The following is a 19,848-nucleotide window of genomic DNA, read 5'->3' on the forward strand; positions in this document are numbered from 1 at the left end:
GAAATGTACCAATACCTTACTACAGTAAATAATGTCTTCTATCTTATTTATAGTAGTAAAAAGGGTTTAGATCAGAAATAGACAGACCTTTTGGGTAGCAGAGAATAAATAAACCTGTTTGTCTAGAGAGAGGTTTTGCAATGCAAAAGTTAGGTATTTATTTACTCTTCTGTGGTTTAAGAACAACACTGCAATAGGATCTTATGCATGAAAATGCATGTGGTGATAGCTGTCTCGTGTTGATGTAGTTGTTTTCAAGGTGAACGTGTTCTAGACGTGAATCTTCATTCTCGTCCTCTTCACTGTTGTCATTGACATCATCGTCGGGATGAGTCCTGCAGATGCGTTCTGGAGGGACCGTCCTGTGATATTGTGGGGGGGATTATATTTTAATTAGTACGGATAGCACATAACTTCATAATTTATTTCAGAGATATGATATATTAAGATTTGAAAATGTTGTTCAGTAAATTAAATTTTCTAAGATATTTATTTAAGAGCTTTGGACATCATTCTTTCTTAAATTCTCTCCTTGCATTTTCTCATTTATACCATATAATTCCTTTTCCTGAGAAAAGTATTGCCAAGTTGTATGAAAGTATGAAACTTAGTGTATAACATACATAAGATCCTTCATCTATCATTCCTCTGCTTTGGAAACAGTGGAAACGAAACAAAAAATGTCTGACTTAGCAGCTGGAGCTGACTGAGAAGTACTGAAAAGACACGTTCAGTGGTCATAAACAGCTGAAAACTCCTTTCAGTTTTTTTATAACCTGTTTGGTCTCTGACCCAAAAGCAGAAAAAGCTGGTACTTTGCTGTGCCTTATCCAACTGGAGCTGTCCTAATGGGTGTGTGGCCCCAGTAGTATTACAGGGAGATTTCCTGGAGAGAATTGGTGCTCAGCATCTTTGTGAGCATTTTCAAGAGCTAGGAGGGAAGGTGAAACCACACTATTCTCCTGTTATGTGCAGAAGTAATGCTGCAGTGGAAGACCCGGGATTTAGCTCCTTCTCGAAATTTTAAAAAAGAAAGTATTTACTAAAAGTTCTTAAAAGAAAACATGTCTTATAACTTTTATTTTAATGCCATTAATGTAACAAAAAGCTTACTATTACCTTATTTTATTATTGTTCAGTCTTAGAAAACGTAATTTTCTCATTTCTTCAATTCCAAAAGGTACAGACTTCAATTCATTGTGATCCAAAAACAACTCTCTCAGAGAGTGATATGCTCCAAAAAATGATACCGGATCTACTCCATCATCAGTGAGTTTGTTGAAGGACAGGTAGAGATACTCCAGCCCTGGCTTCATATGACCAAAGACATATCCTGGAATCCTTTCAATCTGATTTCCTATAAGTACCAGGTGTAGTAAGGATTTTGGCAGATAGGAAGGAACATGATACAACTTATTATAGGAGAGATCAATTGATTCCAAGTTCCTGCATCAACGGAGAAAGAAAATGGGATGGAAACATTGTAGCATACTGTATTGTTAATGCTACAGTCTCTACAAAACAATGCTTTTAACATGGTAACACGGAAATTCACAAAAATTCTCTTTTCAAAGAGAAATTTGTTTCTGTTAATGGAACAGAATGCATTTGATGGAACATTGTCTGCATAATTACTCTGGGAACAGAAAGAATTGAAGTCGTTAATTATCAGTCAAGCATAATGATTTCTGTTGACAGGAAGAAATCTACAGTAATGAGTAGAGATAGGGTTGAACAGAGGAAACTTGGGCTTAGTCTGTGATTGATAAGCATTGCAGAATTGTAATAATGTGTGACCCTGGAATGTACATATTAAGCTTGGGAATTTGCTATTCATCCCATTGACATGGATTTTTAAATGTTATTCTAAAGCCCATCTTAAACTGAATTGTTTTGTGAATGGCTGCTTTAGAAGCATTCCAGATTGCTTCCCTCACAGAGCTGAAAGCAGCTGTTAGTAACAGTGTGTTCTTTTCAGATTAAGCAGTTTACAAATCTAGAAATCAACTGCTAGGACTGCAGCTGATAAGTTATGGCAAGATACATTGTGAAGCTCAACACATCATTTCCACAGAAACTACTTGAGTATTCCATGTGTGTTAAGTAGTGAGATTTTAAGTAGCATTAACTTTTGGGGGCAGAAAAGTGATTTGGACGGTAGTCTTATTTTAGTCAGAATAGTCCCATTGTCTCTGCAACGTGACCCACTTCTTAAATTTTGAAGATTTGGATGGTTGATGACACATGGATGCTCAGCTAATATGCTTATGCCTCCCAAAACCCATCTTGGTATATATTGTGATGAGTGTTAAGTACTCAGCAGAGCTGGTATCATTGGAGCTATTTTTAAAGCTTCAGGATGATAACTAGCAAATGAGGAGAGCAGACAACACGTGTTTGCCAGTTATTCTCTAGTTGGATATTTCAGTTTAGGTGTGTGTTTGTCAGAAGAAACAAAAGCGGTGCAGTCTTTTGCTTCTTTCATTCTTATTGCCAGCTCTGCTTATATTCTACTCTCACATTGTATTCTACTATCACGTAACGGGGCTGCGCAGTCCTCCCTTATTTACTTATTTACTTACTTCTGTATTTTTTAATCTAATGGGAAATATGACTAGCACAATATTCAGTTATCTTAAAATTACCTCTGAGAATAATATATTAATACAAAATTATCATGTAATTGTATGGAGTACTAATGATAATATTAATTATTTGATTGGATGGTCAGAAAAATTATCTACACTTATATGTTAATATGGTACAGGTTTGAGGTATAAGATCACTTTTGTTTTAAAGCTGACTGGATATTTCCTAGATTATACAATTTAAGCAAAGGAAATTAAGAAAAAATAGTTAAGGGAAACTATCAAATCAAAAGATACACAGAATTTCAAGTTAAAAGTAATGAAGTCTAAATATTTATTTCATTATCTGACTTAACGGGTAACAGAGAAACATAAAATTATTTTAAATGATTCGTACTTACTCTTGGTTTATCCAAGCCAAAGGTGCTATTCTGTGTTCTTCTAATTTATTATGCTTTAGCACAATGACATTTATGTTTCTTGTATAGTTAAAGCAAATTTCTGACACTTCTTCAATTTGATTATTTTCAAGGTATAACTCCTATAAGAGCATATGGAAAGAAAATTTGCGTAAGCAAAATACAATGTCAATGTTTTACAAAACTTAATGCTGTGAGTCTGCAATGTATCAAAACTGTGGTTTACAAAACCAAAGATTAACTTCCTGATAATGGCTTGTAACATCGGATAAAAATGACATGAAAAAAAAAAGGAGCAATGACTAAAGTTTATGAAGTATCTGAAATAGCATTTAAGGGCTGCAGAGGAGGGCTTTGGGAAAAGAGAAGAGTGACTTCTTAGCCTGAAATTTGTTGTCTGTATGCTTATTAAGTGTTGGTTTAAAATTAGATTTTGCCAAAGCATATGAGCAAGTAGAAAAACTTGTCAGGTGTTTGCTGTAGGGACCAAGTCAGTGAAAAAAAGAAACCTGTAAAGTCTGAGTGAATGGGAAATGGAGAACATTAGGTCAAAGAAAAGTTGCAGGCAGTAGCTGCAGCAGAAGCTATTGCTATAGAAAAGATATGGCTGGTTTAGCTAGAGCTAGCTTTCTGTTTTTTCCCTTCACATTTCAGATTATGGATGATCCCATGAATAAAAAGAAATAAATACAAGGACACTGAAATGAGGAAGAGGAAAGGGAAAGACAGAATTGATAGAGATCATGAAAATAATAGGTAGCAAGAATGATCTTTGAAGAGAAGACTGAGGTATGTGACAAATGAAACTAGACAGAGAATGAAGAGGAAGAAAATATCTTTCACACTTGTCCTTAAATAAAACAAATAGATAAATCAAAACAAACAAACGAAAACCAAAACAAATGAAAGTTCCAATTCTAGGCAGAGGAAGGAGATAGGAGAGTACCAAAAGAAGAAATTATTTGATTAAAAATCAAGAGAGGATGAAATTGCTCAGGGAAGAAACCTGTTCAGCCCCTCATCCCCAAATGAGGAAGAATTCAGCAAAGAATTGGAAAACCAGGAAAAATGAGACTTAGACCTGCCAAAAAAAAGGAAAAGGATGGTTAGCTATAGGCACGAAAAGAGCTTTTTTGTTTTTCTCTCTCTTCCAGACCTAGAAAATCTTGGTTCCTTCAGTCTTTCATTATGAAACAGGTTTTCTATTTCTCTCATTATTATTGTTGCTATCTTGTGAACAGGGTTTTTGCACTAAGACATTATCAGTATTAGGCTATATGAATGCTGCGTGACTGAACAAACAGGACTGATAGTTTTGTTAAATTTTCTTGCAGGCTATACTATTTTGTGAGAGTATACTAGAGAAATTCAGACTTGAGAGACACCTTTTGGGATGAAGTTGGTGTTAAGTAAATTTCTGTAAAGAAAGATTTAGGAATAAGAATTAGTATATCTAGAAACAAATATATAAAATTAATTTTAATCTTCATCTGATGATAGTAAAGCAGTAAAAAGGATGATAAGAATGGCTGGAAAATAAAGCTTGCTTTTTTTTGGTTTGGTTTGGTTTTTACCTCAAGAGTAGTGGGAAGACCTTGTGGGATAATTCTAAATTTATTTCTTCCCAGTCGCAAATAAGAGAGACTTTTCAAAGGATAGAAGGCCAAAGGACTGACATTTGCTTCACTAAGTTTATTTCCCTCTAATTCCAAGGTAACCAGGTTCTTTAAATCTGGAGGGAAAAAAAAGTAGGAATTCCTGTTAGTGAATGCCATCTCATATCTAGTTAATTTGTGTTAAAGCATCTTAAACATTAATATAATCAGTTCACAGTAATGAAAAAATGTAGCCTTTTTCTAAAAGGGTTTTAATTCATTATCTCATAGACATAGAATTGGTTTTGATTAGTTTGTAGAATTTTAGAGATTTAATAGAGGCTTCTTATTTATAGTTTTCTCTCCCACTCAGAATGGAAAAGACAGCTGCAAGAACTGGGGCTAGTTCTTACAGGTCCTTTAGGCCTCACTGGCTCTACGCAGGCTATGTTTCTGTGCTGGCGCTGACCTTTGTGCAGTTGCCCAATGATCCCCATGGGTCTCCCGTCACTTATGTGACAGTGGATATGTTACTCTTTCTTAGTCATTCCTTCCCTTCCCTGTCTGACTCCTTTCAGCCATTTACTGTACCAAGTGTTGAGAACCCTTCACAGATTATACTGTTCCACCTCCCAATGGAAACGATCATGTAGATCTCAGCCATCCAAATGTAGGTCTCAGAAGAAAGCAGTGTTGATCAGTATATGTAAGCAAGAAATACTATTTCATAATGAAAAGTTCCTCATTCACACATAAACCACATAACTGTGGGGATTATTTCATTGCTTGTTTGTTTTTACAGAAGCTTTATACTGTTCCTCCTAACAGTACAATCCGATCATTACAAAAACTGAAAGTTTCTTGTAACCCCTTTGTCCTACATTTCCTTTGTCACAGCTCAAGCATTTTTATTGCTCCATAGAGAGCTGTATCACTAAACTGATCCTGTTTCCATGGGGACCCTTTTGGCAGCAGAGGAAAGGGAGCAAAAAGTAGTCAAATTATGACATGGATCATGTATCAGCCTACATTTAGTTTGACTTAAAATGATCATGGGTTGCTCTGATTGTGTTATTTGACACAGAGTGATCAGGTTATGGGTCAAGAGAGTACGTATCTTCAGCATACTTCAACTTTTACTTAGCAACTTTAAATATAACTTCATTGGGAAAGTAACAGTTATATAAGAAGGAAAAATGCAGTTTTTAAAAACTCAGTCATGCAAATCTTTCAGCTTTTGATGCCTTTTGAAAACACGACACTTAAAGCTAGTAATTATTTTTCTGGTTATATCCAATCAGATGCATTTGGTTGAACAGTCTGCTTTTCAGATGTATTGTAACCTTTTCATATGATTGATATTATTTTTCTGAATACCTTGTAAGGCATCTTCGTCAATGGCATGGAGCTGGTTGTCATTTATTTTTATTTCTTCCAAAGTTGATGGCAATCTAGAGGGAATATGTACCAGCATATTTCCATCCAAATACAAGCGTTTGAGCTTTTTCAGGATCTTAATTATAAGGATGAAGAAGAGAATGCAGATTATCAAGGTCTAAAATACATGGTTAAACATATAGCATGATCACAGTTACCATTTCATTAACCACAAGGATTTTGAAGACTTTTCAGTAGCAGTGCAGTACTAGCCAGTGTTTCTTACTTATGATTATTTAACATTTAATGCTTGGTTAACGTCATTCAAAAATCTCTGGCTGTTCTTGACTGTAAGAGTAATTTCTTGAAATAACCACATTTAATTGTATTGTAATTATACTGTGGTTATATGTATTAGGTGTAAACAGTTTTAGATCCAGAGATTTAAAACTGGAAAAACTTTCCTTCAGGTAACATTCAGTCATTGGATAATAGAAAAGTTAGATTTTCTTACTTTGAATGCATGTGGACCTACGCCAGAAGAGGTAATATTATTTTTACTCAAATCAATCCATTCCAAATTAGGTATCCCATTGAATGCTTCATCTGAGATAGTAGTAATAATGTTTCCTAGGACAGAATTCAAGACAACAGTTTGAGTTACAGTATGTATTGAGTTGTGTAGTACTGTACATGTAAAAATGTGTAACAGAAATAGTTGTATTATATACAATATTTATAGATAGATATGTTCATATTACTATTTAACCTCTAGTATAAAAAAAAATCTTACATTTTTAATTTATTGTGTTAGAGACTTAGCTGTAAAATAATTAATGTATTTCTACGATAAGAAATTGCTATGTATTAATGCTACTGCTGAGTGGATTTGAGAATGGTTAATGTTAATTCAAGACAAAAACAATAAGTAGACCCACTAATTACCTGTAAGGTCTAGACTTGTGAGATCTGGATCTGTGATGGGTGGTATTTGTGTAAGTTTGGCATTAATACAGCTTACTGTGGATTCTGAGGTGGAACATCCAGATGGCAAAGGAGGAGCTTCTATAGGTGGAATAGGAATGGGGAAACGAGATGGCATTCCGAAAGTACCATCATCTTCATCACTTTCATACTGTTCTTCCTCTGTATCTCTCTCTCTTGTTCTTACTTCTTCCCTTTTCTTTATTTCTTCTTTTTGAAGTTGTAGGTCTTCCTCTTCAAATGATAGCCTTCTTTCTTCATCCTTTCTTGTGATAGGCTTCTTTTCTTTCTGATACACTTTATACTTCTGTCGATTTTTTTTGCCTTTCCTTCTTCTTTTTTTTTCATCCTTCCTATGAACATCTTTCTCTTTAAACTCTACCACTTCTGTTCTGAGCAGTTCATCTTTTTCAGTTTGAGTATGTGCTGATGGCAGAACATTGGGGTTGTCAAGGTCATTGGGTGCTGGAGAATCACCAGACAACTCAGTTATTTCATCCAGTGAAATAATATTTGAATCCAATGAAGAATCTGACCAGGTAATGAGAATAATAATAATAAAACAAACAAAAAAGTCTGATGAGAATGTATGAAACCAAAGTTTTGGTAAACAATGTTCCCTTCACATAAAAAAAAAAACAACAGTAACTATAGAAGAGTAGTATTTCCCTTAGAATATGATTTGAAAGAATGAAAATATGGTATTATATTGCTGCTTGACAGAAGAGTCAGACTTTGATGAATGATTAAGCCAACCAAGAAAAATATTTTGTGGGTGGGTATGACTCTCTGCAACTCTAGAAAAAAAAGGTGGAAAGAATTGAACATGGCCTTTGTTGCCTTCCTTTCTGCATTAGTATAATAATTATTTTTTGTTGTTGATGCAGGGGTCTAGAGAAGTGAAAAAATATGTCTGGGAGTAGGAGGAAGGTAATTTGAATAAAATTCACAAAGGCTATTGCATGTTCTCCTGTGTAAGGGACTGCCAAGTGTAGAGATGGCTCTAGGTGTAGAGGTAACCAGGGAAATGTTTTAACTCAATTGCCAAAGTGCAGCTTTTACTAGTGTAACAGGGCAAGTCCAATAAATGGAGTTGAAATGTTTCAAGCAACATGATTTCTAGTTCTACAGTTAATTTCTGCCCTGTCTCAGTACATTTTTATGTGTGTGTGTGTTAGACATACACACGCAAAAAGAAAGCTAAATAGTAACTTGACAATAAGAGGAGGTCAGGTTTAGTACTTTGCAGATGGAGGGTATTGGGAACAGTGAAAGGAAATCACATTTTATCTTTGTCTCCTCAGTTCCTTTTATTTTTAAAAATAACACTTTTGTATAATTTGTATGAAGCACAAGCATGATTGTCATCCTCTTGTTCCTCTTAACTTTCTCCTCTTGATTTATATCAAATAGGTGCATGTGTTTTTACGCTTTCAACAAATACTTTCTAGACTTGATGTTATATTAATAATAGTGGCTAGTAGGTAATTATCGATCCTTTGTGAATGGAGATGGGATATAAAATGTAACCAGATGTTCGTTCTTGGTATATTTACTAAATTTTTATAAATGTAGGAGAAAAATTGAAATATATATAAAATTATCTTTCTAAATATTAACTCATACTCATCTAGACCTGCTCTTTCCACATAATTCAGGGCTTGTTTTCTCTATAACTGTATAATGGGTAGCTAGTAATACTTGATAATATTAAGTGTAACTTTTATGTAAGGTTTTGCTTGAGTTAGGTTAGAAACAGTAAAAATATTATGATGTACTGTACCAGTATCAGAACAAACTGGGCAGCATTCTCCTGCAGGTATAATAGTTTTCGGACATTTCAGAGGGTGGCACATGGCTGTATCACAGATTACTTCTCCTTTTGAGCAGAGACAAGTCACACAGGGCTTGGGAGACCAGACAGCTTTATCAAACATAATCATCCCATTAGCTGTGCACTGCCCCTTTTTTCCTAAGAAAAAGAAATAGAAAGCTTAAACAGAAATAAAAACAACAGAGTCTTACATCAAAACTTTGAAAATAAGCACTACTATTTTGTTCTTATTTTGAAAACACATAAAATACACCCCATTCTAAGTATCATATCCTTATTCCTTACTTTTCTTGTTAGCGTTGTCTTCAGCTAATGAGTATTCTCTAATCTCTGTCTGCTCCCACTGTTTCACGCAGTCATCATAATAGTTATGCCAATTGATGAGGACACCTACCAGCTTCCTCTTTTACAAAAACTCCTGAATTATTCAAATTTCTTTTAAGAGTTTCTTAACATGGGAAAACTAAATCTAGATGGTGAGTTTCTGGGGGTTTTGTGCATGATATCTCCTCTTTCCTCTCCATCCTTAGAAATTAAAAGCAGAAATCACAGACCTCAATGAAAGTCGTGCATAGGTACGGTTGAGAAAGAAGAATAAAATTTCTTCATTACTGTGACATTAAAATGAATCATGCAGAACTTCAGAATCATTTCTCCAGGTCCCCTTCTGCCTCTCTCACGTGCAAGGGACATCTTTACTAATGTCTTGCACACTAAATGAGAAATTTTTGTTAAGGCTCTGAGGAACCAGGTGGGTGTCAATATTCACTTTGTAGTGACTGTTCATAGACAATGCAAGTAAAGTCTGCTCTGTATTGGCTAGTAAGATGGCAAGCATCACCTCTCCCTTTCCTTGGAAAAACAAACAAACAAAACTCTTTCCTATGAAAGTAGCCAAGTTTTTACATCTTCTTGTACTAATAAATACTTTCTCCAAAGGTTCTGAAAAATAATCTATCAAAAATGAGATTTCCTTGTGGTACTAGTTGAAAATTTGAGGAAAAAAATGTAGAAGAGATTACGTTGCAAACTATAATTCAGATGTTTAGTAGGCAAATTGTTCAGAGAGCAGGAAGACTTAGGAAGGAAGTTATTCCAAGTCTCTCTTTCCTTCCAGTGATGGAGTTTACCTCAGCAAATGTTTCTCTAGGCAGTCTTCATCCAGATTCCAGGATAAACATTGCCCTTTAGTGTGACTTTTTTTTTTGTATTTTGAGAAATGGAAAACCAAGGCTGAGATTCTTCATACTATGCATTTTTTTTTCCTGTTTGCAAGCATACCTCTGAACCTGGTGAACAACTTTACTCTATACATCTTCCTTTTTTTCTGCGTGACTGCTGTAAGAATGCATTGCTGAAGGGTTTGTTTCAAGCTGAAAAACCACTTCTACATTATACACTGGAAAGTGCAAATTAAAGAGAAATTTTCCTCTTTTCCTAGGGATGGTTTCATTTTCTCCTTCAGCCAGTGTAAAGATTGTCTAATACAGTAGAAAAATCTTATCTCAATGGAATTTAAGTGCAAGAGGCTTTCGTTTGAGACAGACATTGTCACTGGAAGGATTGTGTGCAGAGGTAGTTTTCATATCAACCTGCCCCACTTCCTGCTTGATTGTTCAGTTGTAAAGGGAGAATGGGCAGGGTAGTCTCTAACAAAACTTGTACAGATTTGCTTCAAATAAAAGCTTGAACCTATCTCTGATACTAATATTTAACTCAAAATTTTGCAAAGTCCTTCAAGGCAGTTCTAGTCTTAATTTCATAACAAAAGTATTCCCATTGGACATTAACTCGTTTTCTAAAATCAATATTAATTATCGGAATCATCCTAAGATTGGATGATAGGGGAGAAAGGAAGCTTTTCAACAGTTACATCCCGTGTTTTTCAAAGGTCCAGTAGTCCAGGTTATATATATATAGTTTCTGCAGCATAAAGTTGTGCTCTGATCAACTTAAGCCATGTTAACTGAGGGAGGAGATGAGTTAGCCCAGACCAAATGTTAGTTGGCTGTAAGCTTTTGTCACTCTACCCAGGTATCTATAATTCTACTGTTTGCTGGATCCAGACTTCTGTTTTTTATGTACTTGCCAGTAAGCCACTGTGTTTCTTTTAAATGATCTCCAAAGGAAACACAAAAAGACACTACACTTTCTCGTGTTAAACAATAAAATGTCAGCTGTTTCTGGGCAACATATCTGGCTTGAGATGGAAATTCTTCTATACTTCCTTCAATTCTTTATTTTGTTTGGGCTACTACACTGTATCTAAAATTGGCGCAAATCCTGTCTGAATAAGCATAAAGTCATGGGATGGCAGGACTTGGCCTCTGCCCACTTCTTTAACAAATTATTCTGTTTTCTGTATGCATGAGAGTTACTTAAAAGACAAAACAAGAGTGGGTGCTCACAGGCAAAGAAGGTACCCCTTTATTGCTTTGCAGAACTGCTATCAGTCCTTCCTTTGGAATTCACATACATGACGGAGTAAAGACTGGGTTGAGATGCCCCCTAAACTTCTTATTCATTGAGTAGGGAGAAGTGACATTTAAAACATATTAGAAATAGTGCAACACTGTACTTACAATTCTGCTTTGCTTAAAAGGCAAATGTTATTTAGTCTGTAAAGTACAAACAACTGTAAATTACCTTATGCTGTGGTGAACTCTTTGATTTAATTTCAGTGAGTTCACATGATTTTTATGTGGAGGAAAGAGATACCTTTGGTTGCCATTAAAATTCCATTTAAGCTCTTAGTTTGCATCCTGCAAATGGTATTTGTAGATTGTTTTTTTAGGCTACTCACAGCAGAATAAGTAGCTAGAAGAATGAAAATTCAGTTCTGGGTTTTGGATTTTATTTTTTTCTGTTTTGAAGCATGATTAATAATAGTGTTCTATTATTTAATAGGTTCTGTTTTTTCCAAATCTGACATTAACTTACAAAAATTTTGAACTTTAAAAGCTAGACTAAAAAAATACCTTGTGGTTGAAGTGTTTGGCATATAAGCACAGGACTTTTAACCTTTGGAAATATGGTGTAAATCCAGCATGAGGTTCCAAATAAAATGAGTTCAGTGGTTTTAGCTCAGCTTTTGGATGCAAGTCCAGATAGAAAGAAAAAAAATGGGGAGTGGCTGGGGGGGGACTATGCATTATTTCAGCATGACTGATGGTCTCTGACAGAGAAACTGGAATATCTTACATAAAGTGTATGCAATTTATGTGGCATTTTCCTGTTTAATTATATATATTTTTTTTTAAATGAAAGTTTAACATTATGTATTAGAAGAGTAATACTGTAGTATATACTAGACATGCTATAGTTAAGAGTTTTTCTAGTTTCCCTTACTTTAAACTATTGAATTTGAAATGGTTCATCCTTTTTGAAAGTACGGACTTGCAACAAATAGTAATTGTTAAGAAAATATGACTAAAATATGTTTTGTCGTAAAGTTGAGAGCTATTAACATAGTGGTTGTGCCTCCTGTGTGTGATACGCTTAAAAAGTCTAAATTTTGCTTATGAAAATAGATTATTTATCATTTTATGTAGAGAAGAGGTAATCAGGGATTTCTTATTTTGTTCATAAGATTGCATATGGTGTTTTTATTCAGTGTGTGATCTTTTAGTGCTGGAATGGAAGCCTTTATATTCCTGAGCTATAGAGCAGACATGACCCTGTATTGGTCTTTCACAACATCCCAGTGTCTGTTCTTCAACCTTTGAACTTCTTTCTATGAAAAGAAATGAAGCATTATAATATCTCAATGATTTTTCAATTGGTTAGTAAGTAGGTTCTCAACGTTAAAAAATATTTATAGTAGTATTCAGAATTTTTTATCTTTAGAACAGATGTCTGATTTTTAGACTCTTGATGAGCCTTAATTACCTGTTTTGTGAGTCCAGATTTCCCATTTGTAATGTCGAACATGAAGTCATGAAAGCTGTAGTGCAAGAATGTTCTGTCCCCTTTCTGTGCTAAGGACCATAAAGATACTTACATATATAAATTTTCAATTGCTTTCTGGTCTTGCATTCCTTGAGGGGACTGTAGAGAGTCATGTTAAAATTACTAAGGTAGGCTTTAGTAAAGACCAGTGAAATTATGGTGTGTTTTTTTTTGTTTGTTTCTGAAGACATAAAATTTGTTTGTAATGTAAGCTTCATATTGCAGCTATTACTATGTTATTGATTTATTTACAAAATAAATAATTATTCCCAATCTATTGCATGTAGACATAGTTTGAATGTTGCTTTTTAAACATGAGAAAAATTCAAGACCTTAATTCATTTTAAATAACACTTGTGTTATTGGTGTTAGGGCTTCTATTGACTTTGGAGATATATTGAGCAAGACATTCTCCAAAAGGGCCTTCAAACTTGCTATACATTTGAAGTTATGAAAATACTATCCCAGCAAAATTTTAATTAGATATAATGAAGTGAGAATGCAGACAATTTGCAGAAAAATTACTGTTACATGGCAAAGCAGGATTATCTGTAATGCTTAAGCATAGATAATTAAAAAGTATCATATGCTAGACACAGAATTATTATAAAAGGCAACAGAATTACTTTAGCAAAAGGTAATCAGGTTTTGTTTCACTCTGTGTTGCAAAGAGAGATAACATAAAGCTTTCAGGATTTTACATGTTTCATTTAAAATCAAGAGAAAAATTAGTCTACTCTAAGTAGTAGAGGGGTTTAATTCTTACCTGGTAAGACACTATAACTAGATTCATGTCCACCCAAACCTATGAGAGAGTCAAATACTCCCATAACACCATCATCGATATTAATGAGAGGTATGCTGGGTGCTACAGCAACCGGAGCTGGAAGCTTCATCCTTGGCTGTCTCAGGGACCTGCGCTGGGTGGTGGAGCCCTTCCCCGCTCCTCCATTGCGCATTCTTCTCCTTTGCCTCCTAAGAACTGCACTAGGTTCATTTTGAGAAAAATCAATACACAGAGAGACAAGCAGCAAACAGTAGACAAATGATGAAGCCTGCATGTTTTCATGTGTCTCGGAAAATGTCCTGGAATGGGAAAGAAGAAAATTAGATATCTAGAGAGCTTTTAGTATTGTGTCAGACAAATGTTGCACTTCTTAAAGCAAGTGGACCAATGCATGGTAGGTCAATGTAAGCAAGTTTCCTCTTGGAAATAAATCGCCCTATGAGAGATCATTTAAGCAATTTTACTTCTGTGGTTCTCTGACCATGCAAATGTACCACTGGATAGAAGGATATTTTAGCCGCTGACTGCTGAATGAGTCAAACTGAGTATGAAAATGTATCTTTTTCAATCAATCCTGCAGCTAAAGAGGTATTACCTTTGCATTTAGGAGTTAAATTTGTACAGATAGTTTACATTTGCAGTTCCAGGAGGCATTTGTAGTTTTGCAATGGTTACTGCTCCCAGAAAGGGAGCTCCTGAGAGCTGTGAAGTGTTTCTGCATTTTTTTGATACCTAATATTTCTTCCAGGTTGTTGTAACTTCTGAACTTGGGAATGGCAAAGTAACGGAAAAATGCATAGTTCTTTTTTGATATTCTGCTCCAAATGCTGCCTAGGTTTATCATTTCTATGCAAGGTATTTGTCACCGTAGATGAAAAGGGATGTTGCTTTTGCTTCCACTTCTAGCCATCCTCTTGTTTAATGGAATCTTAGTTCTGCGTAGGTAGTCTAGAAATGGCAATCTCTAATGGGTTGTGTTCTGCATTTACTTTCCAAGAAATGGAGATTATCTATATATTTTGAACCGTCTTACATAGGTTGCAGTGCTTACGTTACACTTACTGTCACCAATAGGTGGCATTCCAGAACAGAGCAGTCAGGATCCAGCAGTATGCATGAAAACCATATCAAGCAAAGGCTATCCCAGTGGGGTAACTACTGCATGCATACCCAAAGTTATTAATGCTTTTTCATAGCTCTCTTGGCATTACTATTTCTGAAAGGAAACTCTGTTGTCCTGGAACTTATTTAACTGAGACTAAAGATACTGGTGTTCTTGTGATGTTGAGAATTAGTGACTGCTGATAAAACTTGAAACTTAGAGCACTTATTCTTTGTGTCCAAGATGAAGCTTAGAGTATGTCCATTAGTTTTGTCTAAGGAAGTCAAAAGGGGATTCAAAATTGCTTTTTCTTGATGTTTGTCAGCCTGACTTTATATGTAGTCTTTCTCTTTGGAGTTAGTCTTACAGTTACATATATTGTGTTAATACTTACTTCATATTACTTTAAGAACCTGAACTTTCTGCCTGAAAGATTTTTTTAGAAGTTTACACATCTTGGTATTTTCTGATTAAGGGAATCGGTCAAGTTTTTCGTTACAAGTTGCCTAACTTTTCTTTAACATAAGGCATGTGATTGCATATTTTTTGATGCTTTCTATAGCATAATTCTCATATTCTGTGGTAAATGGGAAGTTGGCAGTAAATAAGCTTAAAAACAATATGGTTTGATGTTTTCCTAATATTATGGTTTCTGTGTTCAACTATTTTAAATTTAAAATATTATAGCAAATATATATTTATTTACATAATTTTGTTAAGATAAGCTACTATTTGTAACCCCATTATTAAGGGATCTTGAGATCCAGGTGTCTCATACAAATTCCCATGTAATGAAAACAATCCAGACTTGAGTTTATTCACATCACTTTCTACCCATGAGAAAACAGTTATTCCAAAAATGCTGTATAGACTGTATACTGGCTTTTTATGTAAAGAAATTACTGTTAGTTAACATATGAAATAGATGGAGAAGCCTGTACTCTGCATTGATTATGTCTGATCTTTTTCAGAAAGTGCTTGCTTCTTAGTACCTCATCTTACAGGACAAATGACCTAATATTTTTGGTTTCTGACTTTCTTGTGTGGTAATGACTGTCTATAAAATTACACAGTAAACTTCTGTTCCACATGTTTGAATGAAAAGCATAAAGAGCCCTTAGGGAAAACTGAGTATATGAAGAAAAGTCTTGAACATCTGTATTCATTCTGTTGAGTTAGTGACATCTCAATTATGGCCACATTTTTATAGTACACTTTGTAATAACACCATAGCTACGTAGTAGCAATACTGGTACATTACATTTGTGCATTTTAACATTTAACCATTTCTTCCTGTGACCAGTCTTATAGTGACATTACTGAAATGCTTTTCAATTCTCAATATAGGTATTTTTAGAAGTCAGGAAAAATACAGTGTGAATTACATTACATTTATTGTACAAACTGTCTCAATATTTTGCTGTTTTGCAGTATTTGCAATATAAATAATAAAACTATATTTAAAATCCAATTATTATAGAGTGAAAATTGCCTTCATAAAATATTGTAACAACAAATTTTAAAACAAAAACAAAAAGCACCCTCCCCAAGGGAATGTCTTTTAGGCTAGTCCTGTTCACATGACATATTTTCACCCTAAGTTAGCCTTTCAGTACTGAAAACTTAATACTAATACTTAAAACCAAATGGTGTTCCTTGCATGCAAAATACTGAGCTACATTTCTACGTTTGTGTCATTGGCTTATTTAATAAGTGGTGTCTCACATTTTAAGGCCCAAATTGTGAATGTCATACAAGAAAAGGGCCTTAAATGCATTGGGCCTTTTAGAACCATGTCCAGAATCCTCAGATTATTATCAAGAAGTTGTATTTAGTATAGTGCCAGCCAACTTTTAACTTGACAATTCAACCTGTTCAATTTATAAGACTTTTGTAATAAAAGATTAGGTTTCAAAATAAGATTATAGACAGCTAATAAATTCAAACTGCTATATTTTCATGTTGCCAGACACACTCAACATGACTGCATTGCTATACCTTTTTATTTTACCCATAAAAGTTTAGATCATGCATGATATGCATAAACATCTTTAAAACCTTTACTTTTATCATGTACATTCAGTAGTTTGTATCTTTCAAAATGTTTATCTTCAGTAAGTTCAGTAACTATTATTTTGTTGCTATGGTAATAGAAATAGTTAATTTTTAAACCAGTGATCCTTTAGACCAGATACCAGAAAATCAGAATTTAATAAATAATCTGTCTTTATCTAAAGATAGTCTTGAATTGAGACTCGGTCTAAATTCAAACATCTTTCTAAAATGTAATGGTTATTTCTCAAGATACACAGGGGTTAAAGTGATTTACCAAGATTTTTCACATACCCTCCTTTAAACTGATTGCACAGAAGTGAGTTACATTTAGCCATACCAGCAAAGCTAATTGCATTTTCAGTTAGTTTAAGCTTGAAGTGTGTGGCAAACATTCACACCAAACATAAAGCAAATCAACTGGTATTGCATACTTAAGCTAGAAAAGCATTTATGTTTAGTATTACTAAAAATAGCTAATATTATTTCATACATATTTGCAAAGTTAACAAGTAGTTTAAGCCATTCAACACCACGCTTTAAGCAGTAATTTAAAATTTAAAACATTTTACCTTGTAATCTAACCTAACAGGAGATTCTGCTTGGTGTCATTTAGTCTCCAGTTGCAAATGAAACAAAATCACACTGATATCTTTAAAACAAACAGAGAAACAGTAGGGGTTGTTGAAACATGTTAGATGATTCCTTAGTTAAGTCTGAAATAGCTTCTTTCCCTGGGGACAACGCGCTGTTCTGTTCTGTCTGCAGAGAATCAGCTAATACTGTTACTCGGAGAACTAAAAACCCCAGTTAAGCAAAATGAAAAGCAGCACAATACGTTCGGTCCGTAGGCTGACAAGGCACAGCTGGAAATTTCTCTTTCAGTACTTACAGTTACATAAGGAACGAGAAAATGGAGTGTTTTCAAAAGACCTGAAAAATGTGCATTCAGTTCTGGTTTATGTATTTAGAAATGTCGTTTCCAGGTGGCATGAACTTAACGTAGATTTTTTGTTTCACAAAGATATTTTGGATAGAGTAACCTTAGTATAAAAATATTTATTAAAATGAGAATATTTTTCTTAAATTTGTATTTTCTTAATCCTCTCCTGTCAGCCTGTAATCTATATGAACCAAACCTTTTTATTGAAGTTTTTTTCATGGAAACATTTTCTTTTGTTCATTTACAGCAATGATTTCACCATAAGTTCTAGCTTATGCATGGAAAATAAAAAGACTGAAGCGTTTTCCCTTCATTTTTTGTAAGGGTAATTACATCCTGAAACCTGATACTGAAGCACAGCCATCCAGAAGTTAGTAATCCAAATATGAGAACTGAGTTTGGGGGGAAGGGAGGAAAAATGGTACGTTACCACAAGTCCTTTGTGTGCCAGCAGAGCCTTTTCCTTCATCCTCAGACAGAGCTGCTGCAGTGTGTCAGAGTCTGAGGAGACGATGAGTCTGCTTAGCTTCAGAAATGACAAATTTACCTGGTAGATGGAGTTGTCTGAGTTGTTCAGACGTTACAAATTTGTTGTTTGCTTGAATTCACACTCTGAGGAATGTTGAGACATAAGTCACGGAATGGTATAACCATTGAGTTAACCCTAATTGTTAGCCTGCCTGTGGCAGAAAGACATTGGGAAAGTTGATTGTCTCTTAAAATAGTTATTCGGTGTCTAAGTGTGCTTTGCTTTGCAAAGTCAAAAGAGGAAATAAAAAACTTGTGTGTTTTATCTGGAGCTGCTTAAAAAGAATGGAGGTGGTTATGCTGAAATGGAGCTAGCATCTGAAATGAGATAGCACAGCTCGGTTCCTGTGTTCAGAACGTTGCTTTGAATAGAAAGCAAGTCACACAGTAGGACAACAGTTGTTCTCACACAAGTGAAGGAAAAAAAAAATGGTTGTGTGTGTCAGGTAAAAGTCTTTATGTATTTAAATTATGGTGTACTCACTAGAGACAGAAGTGGCAGCATTCACTGCATTATGTATTTGAATGCTGCTTCCTATGCTTCTGATCATTGTTTCATGGCCATCTGCTGATAGTGTACCAGGCCCCCATCTCCTGAAAGCCTGCCCAGCTGGACACAATGTCGCCTGCTAGTGGCCAGTGTGGTGGATCTGGCCAGCCTTTCCTCGTGCAAAGCTCTGGTTTAATGCATCTGCTTTGGATGTGACATCTCTGATGGCTGAATTCTAGGAAGTCCTCAAAGCTGGCTGTTTAAGTTACGTCATCACTGTATTTTTGACTAGGATGGTCTTGTGAATGATTTCAGATGTGTGCAGTTCAGGTAATGCTCTTTTATTAGAAACAAAAAATGAGCAAAACCTGTAGTATTTACTGTCTTTATGTGAATGGTTCACTCTGAGTACAGCAAGTTGCCGGGATCTGCTTCGTCTGTAAGTGTGGCCCTGCCCATCCACCCCAAATGCACGGCTAGTCGTGCCATGAGTGAGCTGTGCAGTATGCGCATTGTTGTCCATTAAGATGTCTTAATGTGGAATTGTCTCCTTTGAGGAGTGAAGAGACAAAGATTAAACAGTAGTGAATAAAATAATTTTTAACTCTTTTACATCTTATTGCAAACTGCCAGCACTGTTACTTAGTGATTTAAGCAAGAGCCATAAGAGGTGTGAAATGAACATAGAATCCTGCAGCCTCTGGCATGGATTCTTCATAAAATCTATGCTGACCTCTTCTCCTTAGAGCTTGTAATTTGTAGTGGGACAAGGCTTTCCCTCTCCTTTTTCTGAAACTACCCAGTGGAAATTACTCAAGGAAATCTTCAGTGGAAAAGGGGGGTTAGAATTTAGGTTGGCATCAGGCTTGTTTATAATGTTTCCAACAGATTTTTGTAACGTCCCTATTACCTATTAGGTGACAAGAATATTGGATATAGGCTTTTAAGAAATTTGATACAGTTGAAATAAATTATTGAAAATTATTGATACCTTGAAAGGCACCAAGGACACAGATTATACAACTTCTCTTGGCTACCAGTTGCAATGCTTGATTGTCTCCATTGCAAAACATTTCATCATTGTCTCTCATCCTTCCAGTGTACACCACCCTAAAGAGCTGTGCTTTGTGTTCTCTTAGGTATTGCAAGGGTTTCCCTGAGTCTTCTTTTCTCCAGGCTGAACCAGCATCCTCTTTCTATT

The 19,848-nt window shown here is 35.0% G+C and overlaps 2 protein-coding genes across 5 annotated transcripts in view; one reads left to right on the forward strand and one right to left on the reverse strand.

Annotated features, from left to right (window-relative positions):
• The window catches only part of LOC121075679 (centromere protein P), a 138,826-nt gene that overhangs the window by 94,266 nt on the left and 24,712 nt on the right, over positions 1–19,848 (forward strand). The gene's annotated exons all lie outside the window — the stretch shown is intronic.
• ECM2 (extracellular matrix protein 2) lies at positions 134–18,373 on the reverse strand. 2 transcript variants are annotated; one of them, XM_040569183.1, is made up of 11 exons: positions 18,060–18,373; positions 17,259–17,338; positions 13,512–13,831; positions 8,747–8,935; positions 6,925–7,494; positions 6,494–6,609; positions 5,980–6,115; positions 4,582–4,739; positions 2,990–3,129; positions 1,120–1,446; positions 134–362 (listed from the first exon to the last, which is right to left on the reverse strand). In XM_040569183.1, exons 3-11 carry the CDS (start codon positions 13,804–13,806, stop codon positions 158–160), a joined length of 2,136 nt encoding a protein of 711 aa, XP_040425117.1. In that variant the 5' UTR covers positions 13,807–13,831; positions 17,259–17,338; positions 18,060–18,373; the 3' UTR covers positions 134–157. The 2 variants fall into 2 exon arrangements, with proteins under 2 accessions (XP_040425117.1, XP_040425116.1); XM_040569182.1 differs by lacking the exon at positions 18,060–18,373 and having other exon boundaries at positions 17,259–17,522.

The sequence above is a fragment of the Cygnus olor genome, chromosome 10, assembly GCF_009769625.2.
Source record: "Cygnus olor isolate bCygOlo1 chromosome 10, bCygOlo1.pri.v2, whole genome shotgun sequence".
Lineage (NCBI taxonomy): Eukaryota > Metazoa > Chordata > Aves > Anseriformes > Anatidae > Cygnus > Cygnus olor.